At 36.3% G+C, this 25,678-nt stretch overlaps 1 protein-coding gene across 4 annotated transcripts in view; it reads left to right on the top strand.

Moving 5' to 3' along the window:
• CASP8AP2 (caspase 8 associated protein 2) overlaps nt 1-25,678 on the top strand; it is a 42,115-nt gene that overhangs the window by 14,254 nt on the left and 2,183 nt on the right. The window contains exons 2-10 of one of the 4 annotated variants that reach the window (XM_068551451.1): nt 2,338-2,420; nt 7,068-7,136; nt 9,826-9,926; nt 10,490-10,564; nt 11,855-11,970; nt 16,948-19,172; nt 20,206-23,338; nt 24,408-24,507; nt 25,070-25,122. In XM_068551451.1, the coding sequence (XP_068407552.1) occupies nt 2,366-2,420; nt 7,068-7,136; nt 9,826-9,926; nt 10,490-10,564; nt 11,855-11,970; nt 16,948-19,172; nt 20,206-23,338; nt 24,408-24,507; nt 25,070-25,122 (5,927 nt within the window). In that variant the 5' untranslated portion in view covers nt 2,338-2,365. Of the gene's footprint in view, nt 1-2,337; nt 2,421-7,067; nt 7,137-9,825; nt 9,927-10,489; nt 10,565-11,854; nt 11,971-16,947; nt 19,173-20,205; nt 23,339-24,407; nt 24,839-25,069; nt 25,669-25,678 lie in introns of those variants that run through there. The other 3 variants (XM_068551449.1, XM_068551452.1, XM_068551448.1) reach the window with 3 other exon arrangements.

The following is a 25,678-nucleotide window of genomic DNA, read 5'->3' as shown; positions in this document are numbered from 1 at the left end:
AAATTGTGCCCTTGCAGGAACCTAGTGCTGGAGAAACTGTCTACTGCAGGAACTGAATGCTGGAGAAAGCTTTGCCCTGCAGGAGCCTGGCTAGCCAGGCACATTGAAACTAGGAGGAGAAACCGGCTTCCTTTCCAGTCTCCTTCCAGCACTCTCTAGTGACAAGGCTGTATGTAGTACCGGTTAGCAAAAGAGAAATATTTTCAAGGCTTACCTCCATTATCACACAGGGTAGATATGGAATAAAGAGACATCATAATTGCCACAATTCCTTTAACTTTATGTATAGTACATAGTGAGAAACCACATATATTCTTTTGACAACTTCTTTATGTTACTATGTAGATATATTATTCTCAGAAACAATTTTGAAGATCTCATAATGCTACATATGATATGACTAAGAAATGGTCACTTTCTCTTAAATTTATAAGTAATTTTTATATATATATATATATATATATATATATATATATATATATATATATATATATATATATATATATATATATATATATATATTGGTGATAGGGGCCTAGAAATTAAGGTTTGGAGACAAAGATCCTGTGAACAATTGGAGAAAATTTAAGACAGATGAGGAACAAAAGATCCAGGATTTGTTAGATCTCTTGTATTTCCCAGTTTTAATTTACCAAGACAAGTAGAATCCTTTTTTAGTAGTAAAAACTAAAACTGTGTGAAATGAGATGCAATGAAAGCTTTGATCTATTTGATCAGTTTAACCGAATCATCTTTTTAACCAAATCTTTAGATTAATTGATCTCCATTTTGTAAAAAACCCATTGACTGATGCTCCCCTCTCCGCGTGACAGTTTACAGCTAGGAGTTGATTACCGTCAGGAAGCCTGTGAGTTTCTGCTCCATCAGTTGAGTTTTACTTTACCAAGAGTCAGTTGTGTTATTTGCCAAATGTGATTATGCCATTTGTGCCTTTTGTAATTATTGCACAAGCTATATTATAACAGTTGCTTAATCAACTCAGCTATTTGGAAAAAATGGGGAATGTGGGGAATAAAGAAAAAAAGATATACATATACCTTAATTTTATTTAAAGGAATAATATATAAATTGTATTTGTTGTGGTAGAACCACGACCTTTTCTTTGAGTATACATCCAATGGTTAGAGTTCTGACTTCTTTCTTGCACACCTATAAGACGTTGCTTATGATTTCCAGCACTTTCTTCATTAGAGAAAGAAATTCGATACTTCTGAGTCAGTCTGAGTACAGACTAGATTTTCTTTTCCAGTATTTTGGATTATCTCACCCTTACTTGATTTGACAGCAACTGTAAGTGTCTTGCTACTCGCCTTTTAGTCTTTCCAGAACATTCAGCCTAGTTTTCACTGGAAAATAACTCCCTTTGGTAATGTAATCCTTCATCATACTATTACTTAGAAAAATAAGGAAATAAACATAATTGGGTTTGATAATAAATGCACCTGGCTGTTGGTAAGTGACTGTCTCAGTTGGTGGGAGCAGAAGTGTGCAGGCACAGGTAGCCTTAGTGACCCCAAGGAGCCACAGTGGCCATAGTTCTTTGACCATAGGCAACATTCATGTATTTTACGGGCAGAATGGAGAATGTCAGATAAGTCAGATTTTTTTTTTTTTTTTTTTTACTGCTTTGGATTCTTACGTTGCTTCTAGTCTTGCTGCTACAAACAGTGCTACATTGAATATTCTGGTATACGCATTTTTGTGATCATGTGCTTGTATATCTGTAGAGCAAATTACTAGATATGAAATTGTTGGGTCAAAGAGTGTTTGCATTTAGAAACTTGATAGCTATTGCCATATTGCCTCCATAGAGCTTGTACCAGTATACACTTGATGTATTAGAGTATATACATCACTCTTTTCCCACACCTTTACCAACCTAGTATAGTATCGAACTCTTCGCTCTTTGCCCATCTTACTCCCTTATTGGTGAAAACACGTGTGTCTAGAGTCCCCAAGATCACCACCAGGTTTGATGATTTGCTAAGAGGACTCACAGAACTCACCGTATAGTTGCACTCTTGTGATAGTTGGCTTATTTAAGTATACAAGTTAATTTATATTTTGGTCTACTTTATAAAATTAGCATCATTTACTTTGTGGCATGAGTTAACCATATCAGCAAGTTTAAGATTTTTGTTTTCTAGTTTTAGCTTTTGGAAAATGTTAGATATTAAAAAAAAAAAAAATCACAATAGAGTGAACATTGTCAGTGTGTCCAAATTTGAAAGTTGTCTTTTAACTTAAAGCTAAGTTTAGTTTCTGAATTGTGAGGTTGATTTTAACAGTGGAGAATATTTATATTTAATACTTTAGATGGCGACTATCAAAAAGAAATAGGATCATGGCAGCAGATGATGACAATGGTGATGGAACAAGTTTATTTGATGTCTTTTCTGGTAAGAGCTCATTTTAATTGTCTTTCTAAGTTTACTTATTTAATTACAAAGTCATTTAGTTATTCTCATTGAAAACACTGTCATTATCAACTTTTTCACCCCGCACATAAATGAATTTAATACAATAAAAATGCTTGACAAATAGAAAGTGCTTAGTAAGTGAGAACTTTCTTATTATTGTATGCTTTCAGGCCTCTTAAATATAATGAAATTAACAGCTTTGCCAATGTAAGCAGTAATGATTTTTATTGTTACATCAAAAAATATATGGGGAATTCCCTGGTGGTCCAGTGGTTAGGACTCCGTGCTTTCACTTTTTCATTGCCTGGGCCTGGGTTTGACCCCTGGTTGGAGAACTAAGATCCTACAAGCCGTGAGCTGGGGAGGGGGGGGCAGGGGGCGGGGGAAAAATATATAAATATATATATTTAAATACATATATATACAATATATACATATATATAATATGTATACATGAATGATAGGTATTTGTGACTCTTGAAGTTAATACTTCCAGTAAATGCAGTGGTACTTGTTTATTGTTCAGGGAAAAATTGACAGTCACAAATAGATGATAAGTTTGAAAGAGCGAAGACCTGGTAGTAAAATAAGCTCATAAAATGGAAATATTTTTAATAATATACAGAATTTAAACTTCCAAATCCTGACATAACATTTATCTAGTTCTATTGTCTTAATTATAATTATGCTATGACAATCATTAAATTTTTTGAGAATACAGTTGTATATCTATTGATCAGAATTATGCTTACTATGGTATAGAATGAAAAGGGCAGTTGTAAAACACGTCTAGTAGAATTCCATTTTTGCTTAAAATATATGGGTTTTTTTGTTTTGTTTTTTAATAAATTTATTTATTTATTTATTTTTAGCTGTATTGGGTCTTTGTTGCTGCGTGTGGGCTTTTCTCTAGTTGCGGTGAGTTGCGGCTACTCTTCGTTGCAGTGTGTGGGCTTCTCATTGCGGTGGCTTCTCTTGTGGAACACTGGCTCTAGGCGCATGGGCTTCAGTAGTTGTGGCTCACGGGCTCTAGAGTGCAGGCTCAGTAGTTGTGGCGCACGGGCTTAGTTGCTCCGCGGCACGTGGGATCTTCCCGGGCCAGGGCTCAAACCTGTGTTCCCTGCGTTGGCAGGCGGATTCTCAACCACTGCGCCTCCAGGCAAGCCCAAAATATATGTTTTAAAATATTAATATCCATAGACATGGAAGGATTCACATGAAATATGGCCATCATAACCACTCTGGGTAGCGTTATTTTTTTTTTTGGTGTTATTTAATTATTTTTTGCTGATGTGGTTTCAAATTGTTATGCTGCTATGTATTTTTCTTATGATGTTTTTTCTTTGAAAAATTCTAAACCAACAGAAAAATGGGAAGAATAATATAATGACCACCTTTACTTTTCACCTAGATTCACAAATGGTTAACTTTTTTTTTTTTTTTAATAAATTTATTTATTTTATTTTTGGCTGCGTTGGGTCTTCGTTGCTGTGCATGGGCTTTCTCTAGTTGCGGCGAGCGGAGGCTACTCTTCGTTGCAGTGTGCAGGCTTCTCCTTGTGGTGGCTTCTCTTGTTGTGGAGCACGGGCTCTAGGCACTGGGCTTCAGTAGTTGTGGCGCTCGGGCTCAGTAGTTGTGACGCACAGGCTTAGTTGCTCCGTGGCATGTGGGATCTTCTCAGACCAGGGCTTGAACCCATGTCCCCTGCATTGGCAGGCGGATTCTTAACCACTGTGCCCCCAGGGAAGTCCCACAAATGGTTAACTGTTATCACACCTGTAACTCTTGTTTTGAAGGACAAAACTATATTGTTAATCTCATTTGCTGGAAATAACTGTTTTCATTTCTACATATTGCTCTCTCTCAAGTTCCTGTCCACATGCATACATTTTTTTGATAGTCATACACACAGTGGACATTTTACTTTTTACCAGTTAACATGATTTCACAAAAAATTTTATTCCTGTAACATTTTCATGCTTGTCTTTTATTATATTTGTAATTTCAAACTTACAGAAAAGTTACAAGAATAAGAACATGCAAAGAATCCTTTACCTGGTTTCCTGCAAACTTAACACTCGTTAATATTTTATGCCAGTGGCTTTAACATTGTGCACATACTTTTTTCTTAAAACACGCACACACACACACACACACAATTTTTTCCTGACCCATTTGATACTAAGTTGTATACATTATGGTCCTTTACCTCCAAATACTTCAGTGGGTATGTCACAAGAAAAAGTTGGTTTTCTTACATAAGAACAGCATAATTATCAATTTCAGTAAATTTAACACTAATACTGTAATTTTATTTAATCTACCATCTTTATACCAGTTTTACCAGTTAACCCAATAATGTCCTTTATTATTGTGATTGGATTTAGATCTATCATTTTATTTTATTTTTACAAATTAATTAATTAATTAATTTTTGGTTGCGTTCAGTCTTCATTGCTGCAGGCGGGCTTTCTCTAGTTGAGGCGAGGGGAGCTACTCTTCGTTGCAGTGCTCAGGCTTCCCATTGTGGTGGCTTCTCTTGTTGCAGATCACGGGCTCTAGGCGTGTGGGCTTCAGTAGTTGTGGTACGTGGGCTCAGTAGTTGTGGCTCATAGGCTCTAGAGCGCAGGCTCAGTAGTTGTGGCTCATGGGCTTAGTTGCTCTGCGGCATGTGGGATCTTCCCAGACCAGGGCTTGAACCCATGTCCCCTGCATGGGCAGGTGGATTCTTAACTACTGCGCCACCTGGGAAGTCCCTCTGTCATTTTAAAATTTTAGTTTGTCTCCTCAGTTTTTGTTCTCTCTGATTTTCTTGCCTTCTTTCAAATATTATTTGAATATATTTTAGAATTCCATTCTAATTTATATATTAGGTTTTTGGCTACACCTTTGCATTATTTTTTACAATTGGTTTCTGAAGGGATTGCAATATACATCTTTAACATTTTGCAGTCTACTTATTTAAATGTAAGAATCTTTTTATGTAAGTTGTATAATCTTGTACATATTGTTGCGTTTAAACTCCATCCATCCCTTTATGTTAAAGATGTTGTGAACCCCTTGATACAGTGCTGTAATTTTTATTTTAAACTGTTGTATGTATCTTAAAGAAATCAAGAGGAGTTAAAAGCAATTAAGATGAAATATTAGTCTTTTATATTTACTCAGTTATTTACCATTTTTGTCCTTCTAGGATCTAGTATCATTTTCCTCCCCATTGTCTCTTTTCTTCTGGGACTCCAGATATATAGTATGTGAGAACTTTTGATATACTATAAGTTAGTAAGATTGTTCTCTCTCTCTTTTTTTAATCTTTTTCTCTCTTTTTCCATTTGAGTAATTTATTGATCTATCTTCAAGCTCACTGGCTTTTCTGTTGAAGTTTTTACGTTAGATATTGTACTTTCAGTTTTAGAATTTTCATTTGTTTCTTGTAGTTGTTTTTATTTCTCTACCAAGATTTCCAGTGAGTAATTTTGCATTGCATTCTGGACATTGTAAATGTTATATTATAGAGACATTGGATTCTGTTATATTCCTCTGAAAAGTGCTGGTGTTTTTAATTTTAGCAGGTATTTATCTTGACTGAACTTAATCTTCTGTCTTCCCTGTGGTGAACAGCAGCTGAAATCACTGTTCAGCTTTCTTTAGCTTTAGCTGGACTTTTGGGAGTTCTAACCTTTACATGTGTAATTTGGGGGTCACTCAGATTTGGGTACAATTTGAGGAGTCCTCTCTGTGGCACTCTGGATTTCCTCTTTCTAGTTGCTGTTATCACCCCCAAAGTTTTTTCTCTGTTTCTTTAAGCTATCAGGACTAGAAGTTTCCATCTGAGTTTTCACTGCCAAGTGTGGCTCCAGCTAGAGCCTATCGTTCCACAAAAACTTGTAATAAAAGGGGGATAGGGAATTCATGCAGTGCTGTTTTCTTCTTTCAGGTGTCATCTCCTCTCCAGTTTTTGCCTGCTTTAGATTGCTCTTTAGTTCTTCAGATTGCTTTTTTTAAATTTTTTCTTTTTTTAATTTAGGTACAATTTATATATAACATTATAGTAGTTTCAGATGTACAATGTAATAATTCCATGTTTGTATATATTGCAAAATCACCACAATAAGTCTAGTGGTAGAGCGTTGACTGCAGATAGCTTTTAATATTTTGTTTAGAGTTTATAGTTTTTGCAGGAAGATTGTTCTGATAGAAACTATTCTGCTATTATTGGAGTTGTAACCTTCTTACTAGCGTGGAGTTTCTTTCTTCTTTTTTTTCTTTTTTTTTTTAATATTTGAATTTTATTTTATTTTATTTTTTTATACAGCAGGTTCTTATTAGTTATCAATTTTATACATACTGGTGTATATATGTTAATCCCGATCTCCCAGTTCATCCCACCACCACCCCCCCTACCCCCGCCCCTACTAGCTTGTTTTTGAAAGTGAGTTTTTAAGTCTAAACCTGTGTTCTAAGATGTGTGTGTTTATAAGGATGTACAAAAGCTTCTAAACAATTTTATTTTTTGACACTGGACTAATGAAGTCTTTCTTTTTCTGGTCCTTCAGAGTCAGAATAGAAAAACTCCACTAAGTGCATAGAGTCAGTTTTAACTAGTCTTTGATTTTTTTTTTGCAGCTTCTCCTCTTAAAAATAATGATGAAGGTTCTTTGGACATATATGCTGGGTTGGACAGTGCTGTTTCTGGTATGTAAATTCTATAATAAAATACTTTCATTTTGTTTGGTCAGTCTGTTGGAAGTGTTTATTTTGTTGTTATCAATTCCTGGAGTAACTCATAGCTCCTCAACAATCTGCCTTTTCTTTGAAATCATTATACTCAGGTAATTATTTTTTTGCCCAAAGCTTGGTCAATAAAATAAACTAGCCCTTAGGTTTGTTTTTCATCTAGGTCTCAGATTTAATTGGACCTTGTACAAAAATATTTTGTACCATTGAAAACGAAACTGATGGTGGTTTCTACATATATTACCACACATACTGTCACAGGCTACATGATATTAGAACTTTTGAAAAGGGTAGTTACTATAAATATTTTCAAATGTGTCAGTAGGAGTGTGATATGCCGAGAGTCTAATGACCCGTCCAAATGAGAAAACCTTTCTGTAATAAAATCTTCCAAAGCCTCAAACAAATGTGATCCTTATACCTGATTTGTTGACAGATTTGTTTTAGGTAAATTGGTTTTCCATTTCTAATCTGTGAAATCAGTATAGATTTGGATGAGATGCAAGAGATGGAGAACTGTAGAGCCCTTTGGGTAGAGGTAGACAGTACATCAAAAAGCTTAACACATGTATTTTTCTTTTTTCCCTAGCTTTATTGAGCTATAATTGACATATAACATTAAGTAAGTTTAAGATGTACAGTATATTGATTTGTATACACTTAAATATTGCAAAATGATTACCACCATAGCATTAGCTAATACCTGCCTAGCATCACATGATTACCATCTCTTTAAGATCTAGCCTCTTAGCAACTTTTGATCATATAATGTAGTCTTATTAACTGTAATCACTATGCTGTACATTAGATCCCCAGAATTTATTTGTCTTATAGCTGGAAGTTTGTACTCTTTGATCAACATCTCCTCTTTTCCCCCACCCCCAGCCCTTGGTAACTATCGTTTCAGTGTCTATGCATTTGGATTTTTTAGATGCCACATGTGATATTGTATAGTATTTGTCTTTCTCTCTCTGACTTATTTCACTTAGCATAATGCCCTCAAGGTTCATCCATGCTGTCGCAAATGGCAGGGTGTCCTTTTTCATGGCTGAATAATATTCCATTATATATTTATATATGCACATATATTTACACACACGCACATGTTTACATACATATATGCACCCACATATACCACATCTTTATTCCTTTATCTGTTGGTGGACACCTAGGTTGTTTCCATATCTTAGCTATTGTGAATAATACTGCAGTGAACAGAGGAGTGCAGATATCTGAGATTCAGTTTTTATTTCCTTTGAATATATACCCAGAACTGGGGTTGCAGGATCATATGATAGTTCTATTTTTAATTTTTTGAGGAACTTCTATACTGTTTTTGATGGTAGCTGTACCAATTTAGATTCCCACCAACAGTGTACAAGGGTTCCCTTTTTTCCACATCTTCGCTAATACTTATCTGTTGTATTTTTGATGATAGCCATTCTGATAAGTGTGAGATGATACCTCATTGTGGTTTTGATTTGCATTTCCCTGATGATTTGTGATGTTAAGTACCTTTTCATGTTCCTGTTGGCCATTTATGTCTTCTTTGGAAAAATGTCTATTCAGTTCCTCTGCCCATTTTTTAGTTTTTTGTGTTGAGTTGTGTGAATTCTTTATATATTTTGGATATTAACTTCTAATCAGATATATATGTATATAAAAATTGCAAGCATTTTCTCCCGTTCCGTAAGTTGTCTTTTTATTTTGTTAATGATTTCCTTTGCTCTGTAGAAAGAAGCCTTTTAATTTGATGTAGTCCCACTTGTTTATTTTTGCTTTTGCCTTTGCTCTTGGTGTCAAATTCAGAAAATTATTGCCAAGACCAATGTCCAGAAACTTACCCCCTATATATTTTTTTTCTAGGCATTTTATGGTTTCAGGTTTTTTAAAAAAATTTTTATTGAAATATAGTTGATTTATAATGTCATGTTAGTTTCAAGTGTACAGTAAAGTGGTTCAGTTATACATGTATATATATTCTTTTTTTATATTACCTATTTATTTTGGTCACGTCACGCTGCTTACGGGATCTTAGTTCCATGACCAGGGATTCAACCCATGCCTCCTGCAGTGGAAGTGCGAAGTTCTAACCACTGGACTGCCAGGGCATTCCCAACATTCTTTACCATGATAGGTTATTACAAGATATTAAGTATGGTTGCAGGTTTTAAATTCACGTCTTTAACTCATTTCGAGTTGATTCTTGTGTGTGCTGTAAGATAAGGGTCCAGTTTCATTCTTTTGCTTGTGGCTGTCCAGTTTTCCCAACATCATTTATTGAAGAGACTACCCTTTCCCCATTGTATATTCTTGGCTCTTTTGTTATAAATTATGACCATATATACCTGGGTTTATTTCTGGGCTTTCTGTTCTGTTCCATTGATCTATATGTCTGTTTTTATGCCAATAAAATACAGTTTTGATTACTATAGTGTTATAGTTTGAAACCAGGAAGTGTCGTGCCTCCAGCTTTGATCTTCTTTCTCAAGGTTGCTATGGTCATTCACAGTCTTGTGGTTCCATACACATTTTAGGATTGTTTTTCCTATTTCTGTGAAAAAATGCCATTGGAGATTTGACAGGGATTTCATTGAATCTGGAAATACATATTTTAATGTAAGGTTTTTTTGTTTGTTTGTTCTAGACAGTGCTACCAAATCGTCTGTACCATCCAGAAATTGTTTGGATTTATATGAAGAAATCCTGACTGAAGAAGGAACTGCAAAGGAGGCAACATATAATGATGTATGGATTACCAGAATTTTGAAGGACAGTTACGTTGCTCTTTTGTGGCTCCTGAAATGCAGACGTCAGCTTACTATTGAATAGACATTCTGTGTTTGGGAAGCAGCTCTTAGACTAAAAGAATATTTAAGTCAGTTTCTGCCTTCAGATCTGCTTTTTAAAACAATGTTTTCTGGATGCTTGCCTAAATTTAGTTATAATTTTGCTTGATTGAATTTAAGTGTCTGACTATATAAAATCTCAACAGGCAATCAGTGTGATAAAATATTTTATTTTTTCATGATTTATACAAAGTTATAATTCGTCCCAAGACTTCATGCAAACAAATTTCTTTCTACCTTATTTGAATTTTAAACTTTGGAGATTGAATGTGAAACTAAAGAAAATACATTATTGGTAGGCCCAACTTTAAAAACCAGTAATCTAACTAAATATCTGTTAGTAGAAATAGACCTCATATACCCTTATTTGTGGGTTGATTTGCAAAGTTTTAAATATTTTGAAATGTCATTTAAGCTAAGAAAATAATTTAGAATGATGCTTGATCTTTTTATATCTTACAGTTGCAGGTAGAATATGGAAAATGTCAGCTGCAAATGAAAGAGCTGATGAAAAAGTTTAAGGAAATACAGACACAGGTAGAATTATAATGAATATTTTATTTTTGCCTTGTTAGCTTTTTTTTAATAAATTTATTTAATTAATTAATTTATTTATTTTTGGCTGTGTTGGGTCTTCGTTGCTGCGCGGGCTTTCTCTAGTTGCAACGAGCAGGGGCTACTCTTCGTTGCGGTGCGCGGGCTTCTCATTGCGGTGGCTTCTCTTGTTGCGGAGCACGGGCTCTAGGCGTGCAGGCTCAGTAGTTGTGGCTTGTGGGCTCTAGAGCGCAGGCTCAGTAGTTGTGGCGCACGGGCTTAGTTGCTCTGTGGCACGTGGGATCTTCCCAGACCAGGGCTCAAACCCGTGTTCCCTGCATTCGCAGGTGGATTCTTAACCACTGTGCCACCAGGGAAGTCCCCGCCTTATCAGCTTTTAAAACCAAAATTAAATAAAATTTTTTGTTAAAATTAAAATGCTAAAGTGTTGGCAAGGTTGTAAGGAAACTTTTTAAAAAATATTAAATGAAAGAGCAAATCTGGCAAAACATGCATTATTTTCAGTGTCAATGAAACTGATAAAGGAAAACTGCTTGATTTGTTAAATGATACTGACAAATGATCTGCTAGACTAATTAACAGTTAAATAATAGAGAATTCTTAGAGATTGTATCAGGTGGTTTAAAAGAGAATGGTTTGAGGAGTGAAGCTTTAGAATGGCTGTTGGGGAAAAATGGTGATGCCTTAACAATTTTTGCCAGAGAGACATTTTTTGTGATCATGCTGCAAAGTCAGGAATGTCCTGTCTTGTTCTGATTTTTATTTTTTGGTAAAGTTGTTTCTCTTCCTTCACCCTCTCTCCCAAAGAGCCAGTCAATCCTCAATTCATTCTTTGTTCACCTGAGAATTAGTACATTGTTGCAAGTTAAACCTCCTGTTGTTAAATGTAATAAAAATTTTATCATCTTCAAAATAATGACCCATTTTCAAAATAATGACTCTTTTTCTTGTTATTTATTGGTTTTTCTTTTTTTTTTTTTTAATTTTTTTTTTGTTTTTTTTTGGTTTTTTTGGTTTTTCATTTTGATCCCTCTTTTAAGTAGTTTCACTTTAAATAGCTTTTCTTTGGTGCCAGTTTTCTTCTTTGAATCTCAGCTTCCCCATTTGTATAGTGAGCATCACTGTACTCCTCCGAAGACTATCTTGAGAATTGCATAAGATAAAATATGTGATGCGTGGCATGTAGTTAGCATTCAGTAATCAATAACTGTTATAAATAGTTTAATAATCCTGTCGATATATACTTTATTAAATGTATTTTATGATGTTTAGAATTTCAGCTTAAAAAATGAAAACCAATCTCTTAAGAAAAACATCTCAGCACTTATCAAAACTGCTAGAGTGGAAATAAACCGCAAAGATGAAGAAATAAATAATCTTCACCAAAGGTATGATTGAGGGATGTGGATCTGTTTGTAAATTACATGAGTATTGATAGGTGGAATATTTTTAACTTTGGAAAGCTAATGAAAATCATGCATTTTATTAAATATTTAAGGTTTTACTGAAAGTAAGTGACTAATATTCTTTGTTTTTTTTTTTTTTTAAGGTTTTTTTAGAGAGTGACTGTGGGAGCAAGGGTAGGGATGGAAGTTATTTTATTTATTTATTTATTTTTGCTGTGTTGGGTCTTCATTTCTGTGCGAGGGCTTTCTCTAGTTGCGGCAAGCGGGGGCCACTCTTCATCGCGGTGCGCGGGCCTCCCACTATCGCGGGCCTCTCTGGCTGCGGAGCACAGGCTCCAGATGCGCAGGCTCAGCAGCCGTGGCTCACGGGCCCAGCCGCTCCGCGGCATGTGGGATCTTCCCAGACCAGGGCCCGAACCCATGTCCTCTGCATTGGCAGGCAGACTCTCAACCACTGCGCCACCTGGGAAGCCCAGTGACTAATATTCTAATGGTATATTATCGTAATGATATCTATATGATTATTAATAGAAGATTGCCACATACCTCTCTGAATATATTCAGTTTTGTAATACACTGGGATCTTGCTCTGATATCCTTTGGTCCTGAGAAGATGGTGGTGTATGTCATGGGTTCTTCTAGGTGCCCATCAAATTACTAAAATATCAGGAGGATGTCTGTGTCATATACTGTTAACAGACAACCCTTAAAAATCTGTCAATTATATATTCTTTTTTAAAATATATATATATATATATATATATATATATATATATATATATATTCATTCTAAAAAAACATTTACTTATTTATTTTGGCTGCACCGGCTCTTAGTTGCGGCACATGGGATCTTTTTAGTTGTGGCATGCGGACTTCTTAGTTGTGGCATGTGGGCTTCTTAGTTGAGGCATGTGGACTCTTAGTTGTGGCATGCATGTGGGATCTAGTTCCCTGACCAGGGATCGAACCTGGGCTCCCTGCATTGGGAGGGTGGAGTCTTACCCACTGGGCCACCAGTGAAGTCCCTCAATTATATGTTCTTTTCCCTCTTAAATGGATTTTCTACTTAATTTCTCTCTCTCCCTCTTTTGGTTAGGGGCAGTATTTGGCTCCAGAGAATTTCATATCTCTCCTCCCCTTGATAGTCAAACCTCCAAAACAGTTATCTAAATGTGCTGTCTCCATTTCCCCACTTCCCATTTCTACACACTCTTGAACCCATTCTACTCTGATCTCTTCCTCCAAAACAGCTGTGACTACCACTAAATTCATCAAATAGTTTGACTTCTCATTTTAACTTGTCTTTATACACTATTTGACATAGTTGACCCTCTTTTCTTGAAATAGTTTCTCCCTTGGGGTTTCATGATTCTTAGTTTTCTTCCTAACTTGAGATTTATTTTTCTGTACTTGGCTAAGTTGGAATTCCTTAAAGCTCAAAACTATGTCCTTTCCTTTCTCTATCAGTATTTTCTTATGATGTAATCTTACTTGTACTAGTCAGTTCCATTTATATGTAGATACTACTTCACATCTGTACAAAATTTTCAAAATTACCTCATCCACAACAGAATTTAAGATTGAACCCCTTCCATTGTTCCTAGCTCAGTGGATTCCCCATCATTTATTCAGCTGTGCAAGCTAGAGTGACTGAGGGGTGGAATGACCATTTAATTTATTGCCCAAACCAGGGTACTTTTGAGAGTAGAAGGAGGGGCTATTAATAATTACACTGACATTGCTTGGCAAACTGGGACATATAGTCACCCTGCATAGGAGTCATCATTGACACTTAGCTCTTGGTCATCCTTCAGATCCAAATTCATTACCATGTCCTTTTGACTTACGTCTTTATGATCTCTCAGGTTGTTCATTTCTCTTCCATTTCTGCTGTTGTTGCTGCCCATCAACTCTCATCTGAACTGGCAGTAGTCTTTGTGCTCAAAACTCTGCATCCGCTCTTGCTCTTTCCAGCCTGTGATTACTCACTTCTCGATATTAAAGCCACGGGATGCTTTGTAAAGCACAACTCTGGACATCTGTCACAGAATCACCCCATCCCACCCCTTTTCTTTCTTTCTTTTTTTTTAAATGATATATTTATTTATTTATTTTTGGCTGCGCCAAGCAGCTTGCAGGATCTTAGTTCCCCCACCAGGGTTTGAACCCAGACCCCAGGAATGAAATGAGAAGCTGGGGAAAGCTTCTCATCCTAACCACTGGACCGTCAGGGAATTCCCCCACCCCTTTTCTTGATTAAAACACATCAGTGGCTTCTCATCATTCTTAGGATAAAAGATCATAAATCTTAACTTGGTCCACAGAGCTCTTCACAATATGGTCCCAAACTACTTTTCAGGCCTTGTTTTCAGTGTTTGCCTTTGCCTAGGTATCGTAGCTCTAGTGTATCTCCTGCATTCTTTCAGTTTGTTGGGTGTACCATGAGCTCTGAGTTGCATGAACTGTTTCCACTCCCTGAAATGCTCCTCTCCTCCACCTGCTAAATACCTACTCATCTTCAGGTCTCGGCATAAGCATCGTTTTCATGCGGGACATTTGTCTGTTCTCACTGACTAGGTCGAATCTCTTTTTTGTAGCTTCATTTACACTTGCAGTTTAAAAAATCATGAATGGGATCACTTAGTGTTCTTCTCTTCCACTAAACTGTAAACTTCATGGGAGCAGGAACCATGTCTTTGTGTCCTCACCATTTATTGAGTATCTACCATGTGCAATAAATGTTTAAAGAGTGAAAGAAGATAATCCTATGTGTGGACCATATGATATTATAAAGCATTTTAGGCCTTTTGAAAATAAAGATGGTTGTGTATGTTTACTAATCTAAATCCCACAAGGTGCAACAAGTATAAGATTCATTCCTGAAGTGTTGGGGAAATTTTATATATATTTGAATCTTTTAGGGGAGGGGTATAATGTTTGAATAGGGTGAAAATTCAGAGAAACTGGGTGTTGTAAATGATGTGTTATTTCATTAGATTGTCATACGTGATAATATTGATACATTATCTAATAAATATTCTGTCAAATATTTGCACTTTTTCTTTGTGAGCTTCAGCTAGTACTCTAATGGTAAATGTTTATCATTTTGCTGAAAGTTCATTTTTAATAGAAAGAATGGAAATACTGATATAAGATAAAAATTTTAAAGTGTAAATTCTGGAAAGTGTTTAATGCGGAGGTTTATTTTAAAATAAAACTTTTGGGACTTCCCTGGCGGTCCAGTGGTTAAGACTCCACGCTTCCACTGCAGGGGCACGGGTTCCATCCCTGGTCGGGGAACTAGGATCCTGCATGTTACATGGCGTGGCCAAATAACAATAATAACAAAAACACAAAATAAAACAAAACTTTTGATAGTATTTTATTTAGTGTGGAGTTACGTTAAATGTGTATTACGAGCTCTGTGGGCTAGAACTATCTTTTAGGACCTTACATTTTAATAAGTATGACGTATGTTACACGTGTATGTGCTTTGTTGAATGTGAGTCCTTTGTTGGATAAATTTATTGCAGACATCTTCTCCCATTCTGTGACTTGTCTGTCACTCTCTTTATTGTGTCTTGTGAGGAATAAAAGTTCTAAATTTTAGTGAAATTCAGTCAGTTTTTTTTTTTTTTATGGTTAATACTTTTGTGTTCACATTTTCCCAGTTGTCTCAAAGGTGTCTCCTCATGTTTATTTTTTTGAGTTTATTTATTAGTTTACTAGGACTGCCATAACAGAGTACCACAAACTGGGTGGCCTAAATAACAGAAATTTGTTGTCTCACAGTTATGGAGGCCAGAAGTCCAAGATCAAGGTGTCAGTATGATTGATGCCTTCTGCGGGCTATGTGATGGGTCTGCTCCAGGCCTCTCCTTGGCTTGTAGATGGTCGCCTTCTTCTGTGTCTTTCATAAAGTCTTTCCTCTATACATATCTCTGTCCAAATTTCCCTTTTTTATAAGGACACTAGTCACATTGGATAAGGGTCCACCCTAATGAACTCACTTTAACTTGATTATCTCCAAAGACCCTGTCTCCAAATAAGGTCACTAGTTTGAGGTACTGGGGATTAAATTTTGAGGAGATGCAGTTCAGCCCGTAACAAGATCCACATAAGGTCTACACGTTGCCTTAAGTTGTATGTCTCCTGTGTCCTCTTGTTTTATAAAAATCTTCCCTTATTCCTGAGACTTTTAAGTTTTGATGTTCTCTACACACTTAGTACTGATTAGGCATAGATTTATGGAAATTCAGGGAAGTTATAGAAGTTCAGGAAGATGGCTATATTATTACAAAAAGCTAAAATGAGCTATTTACATTTTATTTTTAGGAAAACTGCCAGTTTTCTGAAAACCTTAGGAGTTATTTTAAACAATAAATACATAGCATTCCTCTAGGAAAGAATCACAATTCTATATTCCTTTTTCTTTTTGCACAGTATGTAACAATTTAAGATGGCTATTGACGCTTTGGGTTTTACTGTGGGGTTGTATGTGAAACAGAAAACTAGGATAGGGAGCTACATAGAGTCGTATTTTGATCGTCTCTGTTCTCCAGCAAGGTTTCACTTTCCCTTATGTTTCAGTTGGGCTAGAGTGAAGGCAAGAAAATAATGTCACTTGTTCTAAAAGAAGTGAATTTGTGGTTAGTTTGAGAGTTGTGCACCTGTAGTGAAGGAAATCTGAAAGACATTGGCAAGTGCTGGGCTAGAACTGAGAGGTCCTCCAGGCTTTGTTTGAGCAAAGCAAATGAAAGAGAGTTCCTTGTTTTAAAAACTGGCTCATTTAGTTGGAAGCTGGTAAATTCTTACTACTCATGCTTTTATACAAAGTAAAATTAGTTTTGCCAGTATGTGGGCCCCCCAGTTTTAAAGTGTATCACATGTGATTAAACCTTGGATTATTAAAAAGGAATTAACTTTGTTTTTTTGGTGTTAATTTCTATTTCTCAATAGATTGTCTGAGTTTCCACATCTTCGAAATACTCATAAAACTTCAAGGATACCAGATATAGTTAAAACAAAAGGTCTTAAATCCAGATCTCTCCATTTGGATGATTGTTCAAAGACTGATCACAGAGTGAAAAGTGATGTTTCTAAAGATGTACATTATAGCACTTCACTGCCATACCTCGAAAAGGAAGGAAAATCACATTTTGAAAAAAAAGGCACTTCACATTTGCCTACACCTATTGAAAAACACTCCACCAATGGCATTTGGTCACGTTCCCATTATCAGGTTGGTGAGGGTAGTTCCAATGAGGATCACAGAAGAGGGAGGAAAGATAGTAGACATAACCAGTACTGCAGAGTGACTGACAGAATACGAAAAGACTTGAACACTAGCTGTGGTGATGGTGAACCGAGGAACATAGAGGCCAGTCAGAGGCTACAAGGACGTCCTGAGAAATATAGTAAAGGTGAACCAAAGGCTGAAAGCAAAAATTCAAAGTTTAAAAGTAACACAGATTTGGATTATAAAAATGAACACAGTAGCTCTTCTTGGGAGAAAGAAAGCTCTAGAGACAGGTCACACACTCGACTAGAATCTCAAAGTGACAAAAAACTCGAAAGACAAAGTGAAAGATCACAAAATATAAATAGAAAAGAACTTAAATCACAAGACAAAGAAGAAAGGAAAGTTGATCAAAAACCTAAATCAGTAGTAAAAGACCAGGATCATTGGAAAAGATCTGAACGAACATTGCTTCCTTATTCCAAGAAGGAACTAGCAAAATCTTCTCATAATTCAAGTAAATACCATCCAGAAGAGAGAAGAGGCCGGGAAGATTGTAAAAGAGACAGGGCTGTAAGTAATCATAGTTTTCAAGAAGGAAGATGTCCGTCCTCTCTTTCAACCAATAGAACTCACAAACACGTTGACTCCAAGGAAGTTGATGCTGTGCACCAATGGGAAAATGCACCTTTAAGGGTAGAAAGGCATAGAACTGAAGATAAGCGGAAAAGAGAACAAGAGGGCAAAGAAGAAAATAGGCATATGAGAAATGAAAAAAGAGTACCTGCAGAACATCTGCAGAAGACAAACAAAGAGACTAAGAAAACCTCTACAGATTTAAAGAGACAGAATGAGCCAAAAAACAGTAATGGTGAAGTCTCTAATAATGATGTTTCTGAAGGAGTGGATAATAAAGAGCCAGCAGTTAAAGCTGAGAATGGTTCAAATGAAACACAAAACAAAGACTTAAAGTTAAGCTTTATGGAAAAATTGAACTTAACTCTTTCTCCTGCTAAAAAGCAGCCTGTTTCTCAGGAAAATCAACATAAAATAACCAATACTCCCAAATCTAGTGACATATGTGACTTGGAGTCCTTGGTGCAGGCTAAAACTGTGACATGTATTCCCTCTGTCAGTGAACATACCACAGAGGAAACCAAATCAGAGTTATTGGAACCAAAGGATGCTCTTACAGCAGCATCTAAACCCAGGACCAGTGTTTCAGAAAGGAAAATAGAAGAAGAAAATAGTTTGTTCATTAAATCTGTTGCGAATACTGTGCATTGTGAAATGCCCATTTGTGGCACAGAGATTTCCTTCTCAGCATCTGTGGAAATGCAACGAACAGAATCCTTGTTTCCATCATCAACAGAAATGGAACAGACAATTAATGGTGCCAGGGCAGCAGTTCCTGTGGTAATGGACACAGTACAAACAAATGTTTCTCAAAACTTTGGTTTGGAATTGGATACCAAAAGAAACGATGACTTAAATTCTTGTAGTATTTCCGAAGATACAGAAATGAAGGAGGCTTTTTCAACCAAAGTGACCAAATCCAATGAAAGCATTTTGCAGCCTTCAATTGAAGAAGCTGGCATTTTGCCAACAGTCCTTTCAGAAGATGGTAAACCAAACCTTGAGCCTTCTCTTGTAGATGCACCACTGGTTGAGAGTAAGTCTTGTCACTTGGAGCCTTGCTTACCTAAAGAGACTCCAGAATCTTCACTTCAGCAGACTGAGTTAACGGACCACAGAATGGAAACTGGTGAAGCAAACTCAGTAGTATATCATGATGATGAGAACTCAGTTCTGAGCATTGACCTTAATCAGCTGAGACCTATTCCAGAAGCCATCAGTCCTCTGAATAGTCCCGTGAGACCTGTAGCAAAAGTTCTTAGACTGGAAAGCTCATCTCGAGTTCCATTATATAATAGCAGTCATAAAGGTAATAGTTTATATTATCTCCTATAACTTATATTTTTGTGAGACTGTAGAATATGTCAGCAAGATGAATCAGTGCTTTTAATTTATTTATTGATATTTATTTTTAAAATTTTTATTGGCGTATAGTTGATTTACAATGTTGTGTTAGTTTTAGGTGTGCAGCAAAGTGAATCAGTTATACACATACATATATCCATTCTTTTTTTTTTTTAGATTCTTTTCCTGTATAGGCCATTACAGAGTATTGAGTAGAGTTCCCTGTGCTGTACAGCAGGTTCTTATTAGTTATCTATTTTATATATAGTAGTGTGCATATGTCAGTCCTAGCCTTCCAATTTATTCCTCCCTGCCCTTATCCCCTGATAACCATAAGTTTGTTTTCTACATCTGTGACTCTACTTTTCTATTGTAAATGAATTCATTTGTACCCTTTTTTTTATATTCCACATATAAGTGGTATCATATGATATTTGTCTTTCTGTGTCTGACTTAACTTCACTCGGAATGACAATCTCTAGGTCCATCCATGTTGCTGCAAATGGCATTATTTTGTTAGTGCTTTTTATGTGATAACTTAATTATTATTCAGACCTTTGTTGTTACCTAGAAATGTACATTGAGCCTTTAGTCTAGATTTAGGTAATTCTTATTTATACAACAAAAGGGAATGGTAGAACAGATTGTTTCAAATACTCCTTGCTTGCTTTCAGGTATATTTTTGTTGTCCAAAAGCCATCATCAAATGGCATAGAGTAGGTGATGCTGCTAACATCAAGTAAAGAAACCTGAACAGTTGGTTGCTGGTTATCCAAATGACCAAACTCTATACTATCACTATTGTCAGGCACTTTCTGAGACCAGTAAAGACCAATGACGTGAGTAAGCGTTAGAGTAATATAGTGTAAATAGTGTAAAAGCTATTAAAATAATAAATTGCCTCAACATTTAATTTTTTGTTATATTTAGTATGGAAATGTTCAATGACAAAGACTCAGTAGTCATGTGACTATAATATGCTTTTTTTTCTTCCACAGATGTGTTTCCACCAAATTCAGCTCATTCTACCTCCAAGAGTCAGTCTGATCTCAATAAGGAAAATCAAAAGCCAATTTGCAAATCTGACAAATTTACAGAAGCAGACTCCCACAAGAATTCATCTTTAGATGAATTAGAAGAAGGAGAAATTATAAGCGACAGTGAAAAATCTGAACCACAAAAACGTTTTGACAAAAGTACCAACCCAAGAGCTTCTGCTGAAGTGCAGAACACAAAAACTAGCCCAGGAAGTAGGAAAAGCACTGTGCATTTGGATAAAGACAATAGGAAGATATCTTCTATAAAAATCCATCAGACCAAAAGCAAATGGAATAAAAGACAAACTGAATCTAGCAGATCTTCAAAAACAGAGAAGAAAGATAGGTCAGTGAGCACTTCTAGCCTGGAAAAAATAGTTCCAATTATTGCTGCACCCTCTTCTGTCCGAGAGGTTGTGCACATGTTACGAATGATAAGAAAACATGTAAGGAAAAATTATATGAAATTCAAGGTAAAATTTTCATTAATACAGTTTCATAGAATTATTGAGTCAGCAATTCTGAGTTTTACATCACTAATTAAACACCTTGACTTATCCAAAATCTCTAAGTCAGTGACTACTTTACAGAAGAATCTCTGTGATGTTATAGAATCCAAACTTAAGCAAGTTAAAAAGAATGGCATCGTGGATCGTTTATTTGAACAGCAGCTACCAGATATGAAAAAAAAATTGTGGAAATTTGTAGATGAACAACTTGATTATTTGTTTACAAAGCTTAAGAAAATCTTAGTAAAGTTTTGTGACTCCATAAACATTGGCAGTGACAGTGACGAAGGAAAACTTGAAAAGCTAAATAAAGAGAAAGCACAATATTCAAATTGTCAGAAGGGGAATGTAGGCAGCTCCAGCAAAGAAATGTTGAAGGAGAAATCCCCCAAATCAGAAGATTCTGGTTACTCTAAGTCTTTAGTAGGTTGTAAAAAATCTGAGGAAAAACATCAAGAGCAAAATAATTCCAGTATTAACACAGTAAAGCACAACATTAAAAAAAGTACTAACACTTGCTTTGATAATATTAAGAACCCTCAATTTGAAGAGGCTTCCTTGGAACCAAACTGCCCGAGCACCCCAAAGGCAGGAAAAATGGAAGGCAGCACCATAGAGGATGCACAGGCATCCCAGCACGCTGCTTTGAAGCCAGAACGCAGTTTTGAGATTCTTACTGAGCAGCAAGCATCTAGCCTTACTTTTAATTTAGTGAGTGATGCACAGATGGGAGAAATATTTAAAAGTTTGTTGCAAGGTTCTGATCTTTTGGACAACAGTGTTAACTGTAACGAAAAAAGTGAGTGGGAGTTAAAGATACAAGGGAAACAGATGGTAGATAGTCTTAAATGTGAATCTCTACCAGCTTGTACAACGGAAGAGCTCGTTTCAGGGGTGGTTTCTCCCTGTCCTAAGATGATTAGTGATGATAATTGGTCATTATTGTCATCTGAGAAAGGTCCGTCTCTGTCTTCAGGGCTTTCATTGCCAGTTCATCCTGATGTGTTGGATGAAAATTGTATGTTTGAAGTGTCCACTAACATAGCTTTGAGTAAAGATAACGTATGTAGTTCAGAAAAGAGCAAGCCCTGTGTTTCCTCCATACTTGCTGAAGATCTAGCAGTCTCTTTAACAGTACCATCACCTCTGAAGTCAGATGGTCATCTCAGTTTCTTAAAGTCAGATGCTTCGTCTAATTCAACGCCCGAAGAAGTTATTAGTGCCCATTTTAGTGAAGATGCCTTACTTGAGGAAGAGGATGCATCTGAACAGGACATTCATTTAGCCCTGGAGTCTGATAATTCAAGCAGTAAATCAAGTTGTTCTTCATCATGGACAAGCCGGTCTGTTGCTCCAGGCTTTCAGTACCACCCTAATCTACCCATGCACGCTGTCATAATGGAAAAGTCCAACGATCATTTCATTGTGAAAATACGCCGTGCGGCACCATCTACCTCCCCTAGTCATAAACAGAATATGGTAGCTGATGAATCTTTGCCGAGAGTGGAAAAGGAAGCCGATGAAGCAGTGGAGAAAGAATATATTTCATGTCAGTACAGAGTTTTTAAATCTGTGGAGGAATTGAAAATTTCCAGTAAAAATGTTGATAGCAGTAAATCAGTTCATGAAGAACAGGACTGTATGATACAAACAGAGGTTCCCGATATATATGAATTTCTTAAAGATGCTTCAGGTAAAGTGGTTCATAGTACTGAAGTAGCTGAGGAATATTTCAAGTTGCATCAAGTATGGGAACCAAAAGTACCTGAAAGCGTTGAAGAATTGCCTCCAATGGAAGAAATTCCACATTCTGTTGAGGATCATCTTCGAAACACATATATAGACCTCACAAAAGATCCAGTCACCGAGACCAAAAAGTTGGGGGAATTCGTAGAAGTAGCAGTTTTAAATATTGAGCAGTTGGGATGTTCTGGAAGCAGTGTGGATCGAAACGCTCCAGTATTAGACAATATGCAGCCTGATACTGTAGATGCTTTTATTGATTTGACACAAGATGTTTCAAGTGACAGTAAAAATGAAGGTAACCGTCCTGCTTTAGCTGTTGAAGACTTGGGGTGTCAGGTGATATGTGTAGATGAAGATAACTCAAAGGAAGAAAAGGTGCAAGTGGCAAACAGGCCTTTGGAATGCGTTGTTGAGGAAGGCTGTATCGATTTAACCTCGGAATCTCCCAGTTCGGGTGAAGTGAAAAAGGGTGATTTAAAATCAGAGTTGGCATCAAATTCTGATAGTTCAGAGTTGCCTGGGGCTTTGGATAATGCGCACAAAAAGAGGAAAAATCTTTCTGATCTAAATCCTTCTTCTCAGAAAAAACAGAGAAAGGAAACACACTTAACCAGTAGGGAAAAGACCAAGAAAATTACCCAAGATTCTGGTGAGAATGGTGATGCTCACCGAAAGAAAGCCAGTAAGAAAAAGGCCCCTGTAGTGACTAAAGATCACTCGTCATTAAACGAAAGCCCAGGGACTAAGGATGCATCAGCAGCATCTGCCACTTCTCTTACAAGCCTTTCTGCAAAGAATGTTATTAAAAAGAAGGGAGAAATTATAGTTTCGTGGACAAGGTAAGAATCTAATGAGACTATTAAATCACCAGGAAATTTTGAGATACCAGAAATCTGTTCTGTCGTGTCATCATAGTTTTATCCCATCTTAAAATAGGGAAAGTGATGACTTACTTCAAAAGTGGCCAAAGTTGGTAGAAGTTAAATTCTAGGATACAACCCAGCTGTACTGTAGAACAGTCTAGAGCAGTGGCTCTTAACCAGCGATGTGTACTAGCACCGTGGACAGAACTTTTCATTATGTTTTTAACTTCACTTTTCAATGAAAAAGAAAAATTCTTTCATTTGTAAGGAGCCTGGTATACACACATTTTAGAAAGGAGGAATGACAGGTGGTGAATAGGACAAAATGTGGGTGTTTGTAATTTGAGTTTTCCCCCGAAATTAGAAGCTTCAAAAACAGGTTGTACTTTTGACTTTTCTGTGAGATTTTTAAGAAATGCAGATTTGAAGACCCCATTTCGGATGTCAAGGTGACCACAGTTGGGAACCATTGAACCAGAAGTGCATGATCTCTAGACCGGCTAGAGTGCATAATGAGAGAGACTGAATTTTGTTGAAATTGGTGATCAGTTTTGTTTAAGACCTCAGTCCTCTATGCCTTCATTTCGGGCAACCTGCAGATGGTAAAATCCCAGACTATAATAACACACATTGGTTCAGACCATGTAGAAAAAGCAGAGGTCTGGGGATTAGAAGATCTGGCTTCTGTGTTACTTTTTGGTTCTTCTCGCCTATCGAGTCTGTGATCACGTTTGGGCCCTAATTTTTAAAGTACTATACACACTACTGGTACAATTTAAAAAAATCTTTTATTTTGTCATTAGAAACATACATTAGTATTTGTTTTAGAAAATTTGGGAAATATGTATGAACTCAGAGATTAAAATCATCCATAATCTTATCTCTCAGAGATAACCATTGTCCATATTTTAGTATATACACTTGTTCTTTTTTTATGGGTTTTAATAAAAGTGTCAACTCTTATTGGTAGATAGTAAGGCAGTGGAATTGTTGTTACCTTTCTGTTCGAACCTACAAAAGCTAAATAACATTTTTCCCCCTTCAGAAATGATGACCGGGAAATTTTATTGGAGTGTCAGAAAAAAGGGCCATCATTGAAAACATTTTCTCATTTAGCTGCCAAGTTGAATAAAAATCCATATCAGGTAACTACCCCAGTTTTACATCTCTGTTGTTTCACAGATGTTACTACTCTAAATATTTAGATTTGATTTTTAATGTGTTTAAAATATATAGCTATTTGTTAGCAAACTTCTTTAAAAGTATGGCTCTTTGGAGAACTCCCTGGTGTTCCAGTAGTTAGCACTCCATGCTTTCACTGCCGAGAGCATGGGTTCAATCCCTGGTCGGGGAACTAAGATCCCGCAAGCTGCGCAGTGCAGCCAAAAAAAAAAAAGACTGTTAAAAATTTGGTGATCGTGGAAGAAGTTTGAAACAATCCTAATTCTTTATTCTGTTGTTCTGCCATTTACTTATTTGACCTTGAGCAATTTTGTAATGATATTTGCTTGTTTAAGAAAGTTTGATATTGAAAAGTTAAACTAGCAATTACCTTTATTATGAAAATACTTTGTTTTTCTAACTATTACTTTACCTTTATAATTAAGGGTAACTTTCTCTGTCTTTAGATGGTTTGTGAAAATATTCATCAAAGATAAAAAAAATTATTGAGATATTTATAATTAACCCTCATTTAAAATTTTTCAGGTCTCAGAAAGATTCCAGCAGCTAATGAAGCTCTTTGAAAAGTCAAAATGCAGGTAGTTAATGGTTACACTACAGGAGGCTAGTAAAGTAAATGTTTGACACTGTGCCTGTGCAGTTAATGGCCTGTTAGTCATTGAAGATGTGAGTGGTGGGTGAGAGACATCCAGTTGAGTTCCTGTTTCAGTCACAGGTTGAAGAATTGTTGCTCGTGCAGGCTTCTAAGGCATCTCATCCACAGGGACGTGGTCAGTGAAGCCTGCTGCAATTCAGATCAGCATCTCTCCTCAGCCTTCTGAGTGTTGATGAGTCTAAAGTGGGGGGAAATCCATTTGATGATTGATAATAAATTTTTATCGATGAAGAAAAACAAAACATTCTTGAGGGAATTCCCTGGTGGCCCAGCGGTTAGGACTCTGTGTTTCCACTGCCGGGGGCCTGGGTTCTGTCCCTGGTTGGGGAACTAATATCTTGCGTGCCTCATGGCTCAGCCAAAAAAAGAAAAACAAGGAAAGAAAACATTCTTGAATAGCAGTATATTTCATAGCCAGTGAAATCTGTGCAGTCATTGTAATTTAACATTTTTTACATTTTTAATTAGGAGTGCTAAAA

Source organism: Eschrichtius robustus, chromosome 9 (assembly GCF_028021215.1).
Source record: "Eschrichtius robustus isolate mEscRob2 chromosome 9, mEscRob2.pri, whole genome shotgun sequence".
NCBI classification, from domain to species: domain Eukaryota; kingdom Metazoa; phylum Chordata; class Mammalia; order Artiodactyla; family Eschrichtiidae; genus Eschrichtius; species Eschrichtius robustus.
Note: the sequence above shows the minus strand (reverse complement) of the source record. Positions and strands in the feature narration are given on the sequence as shown.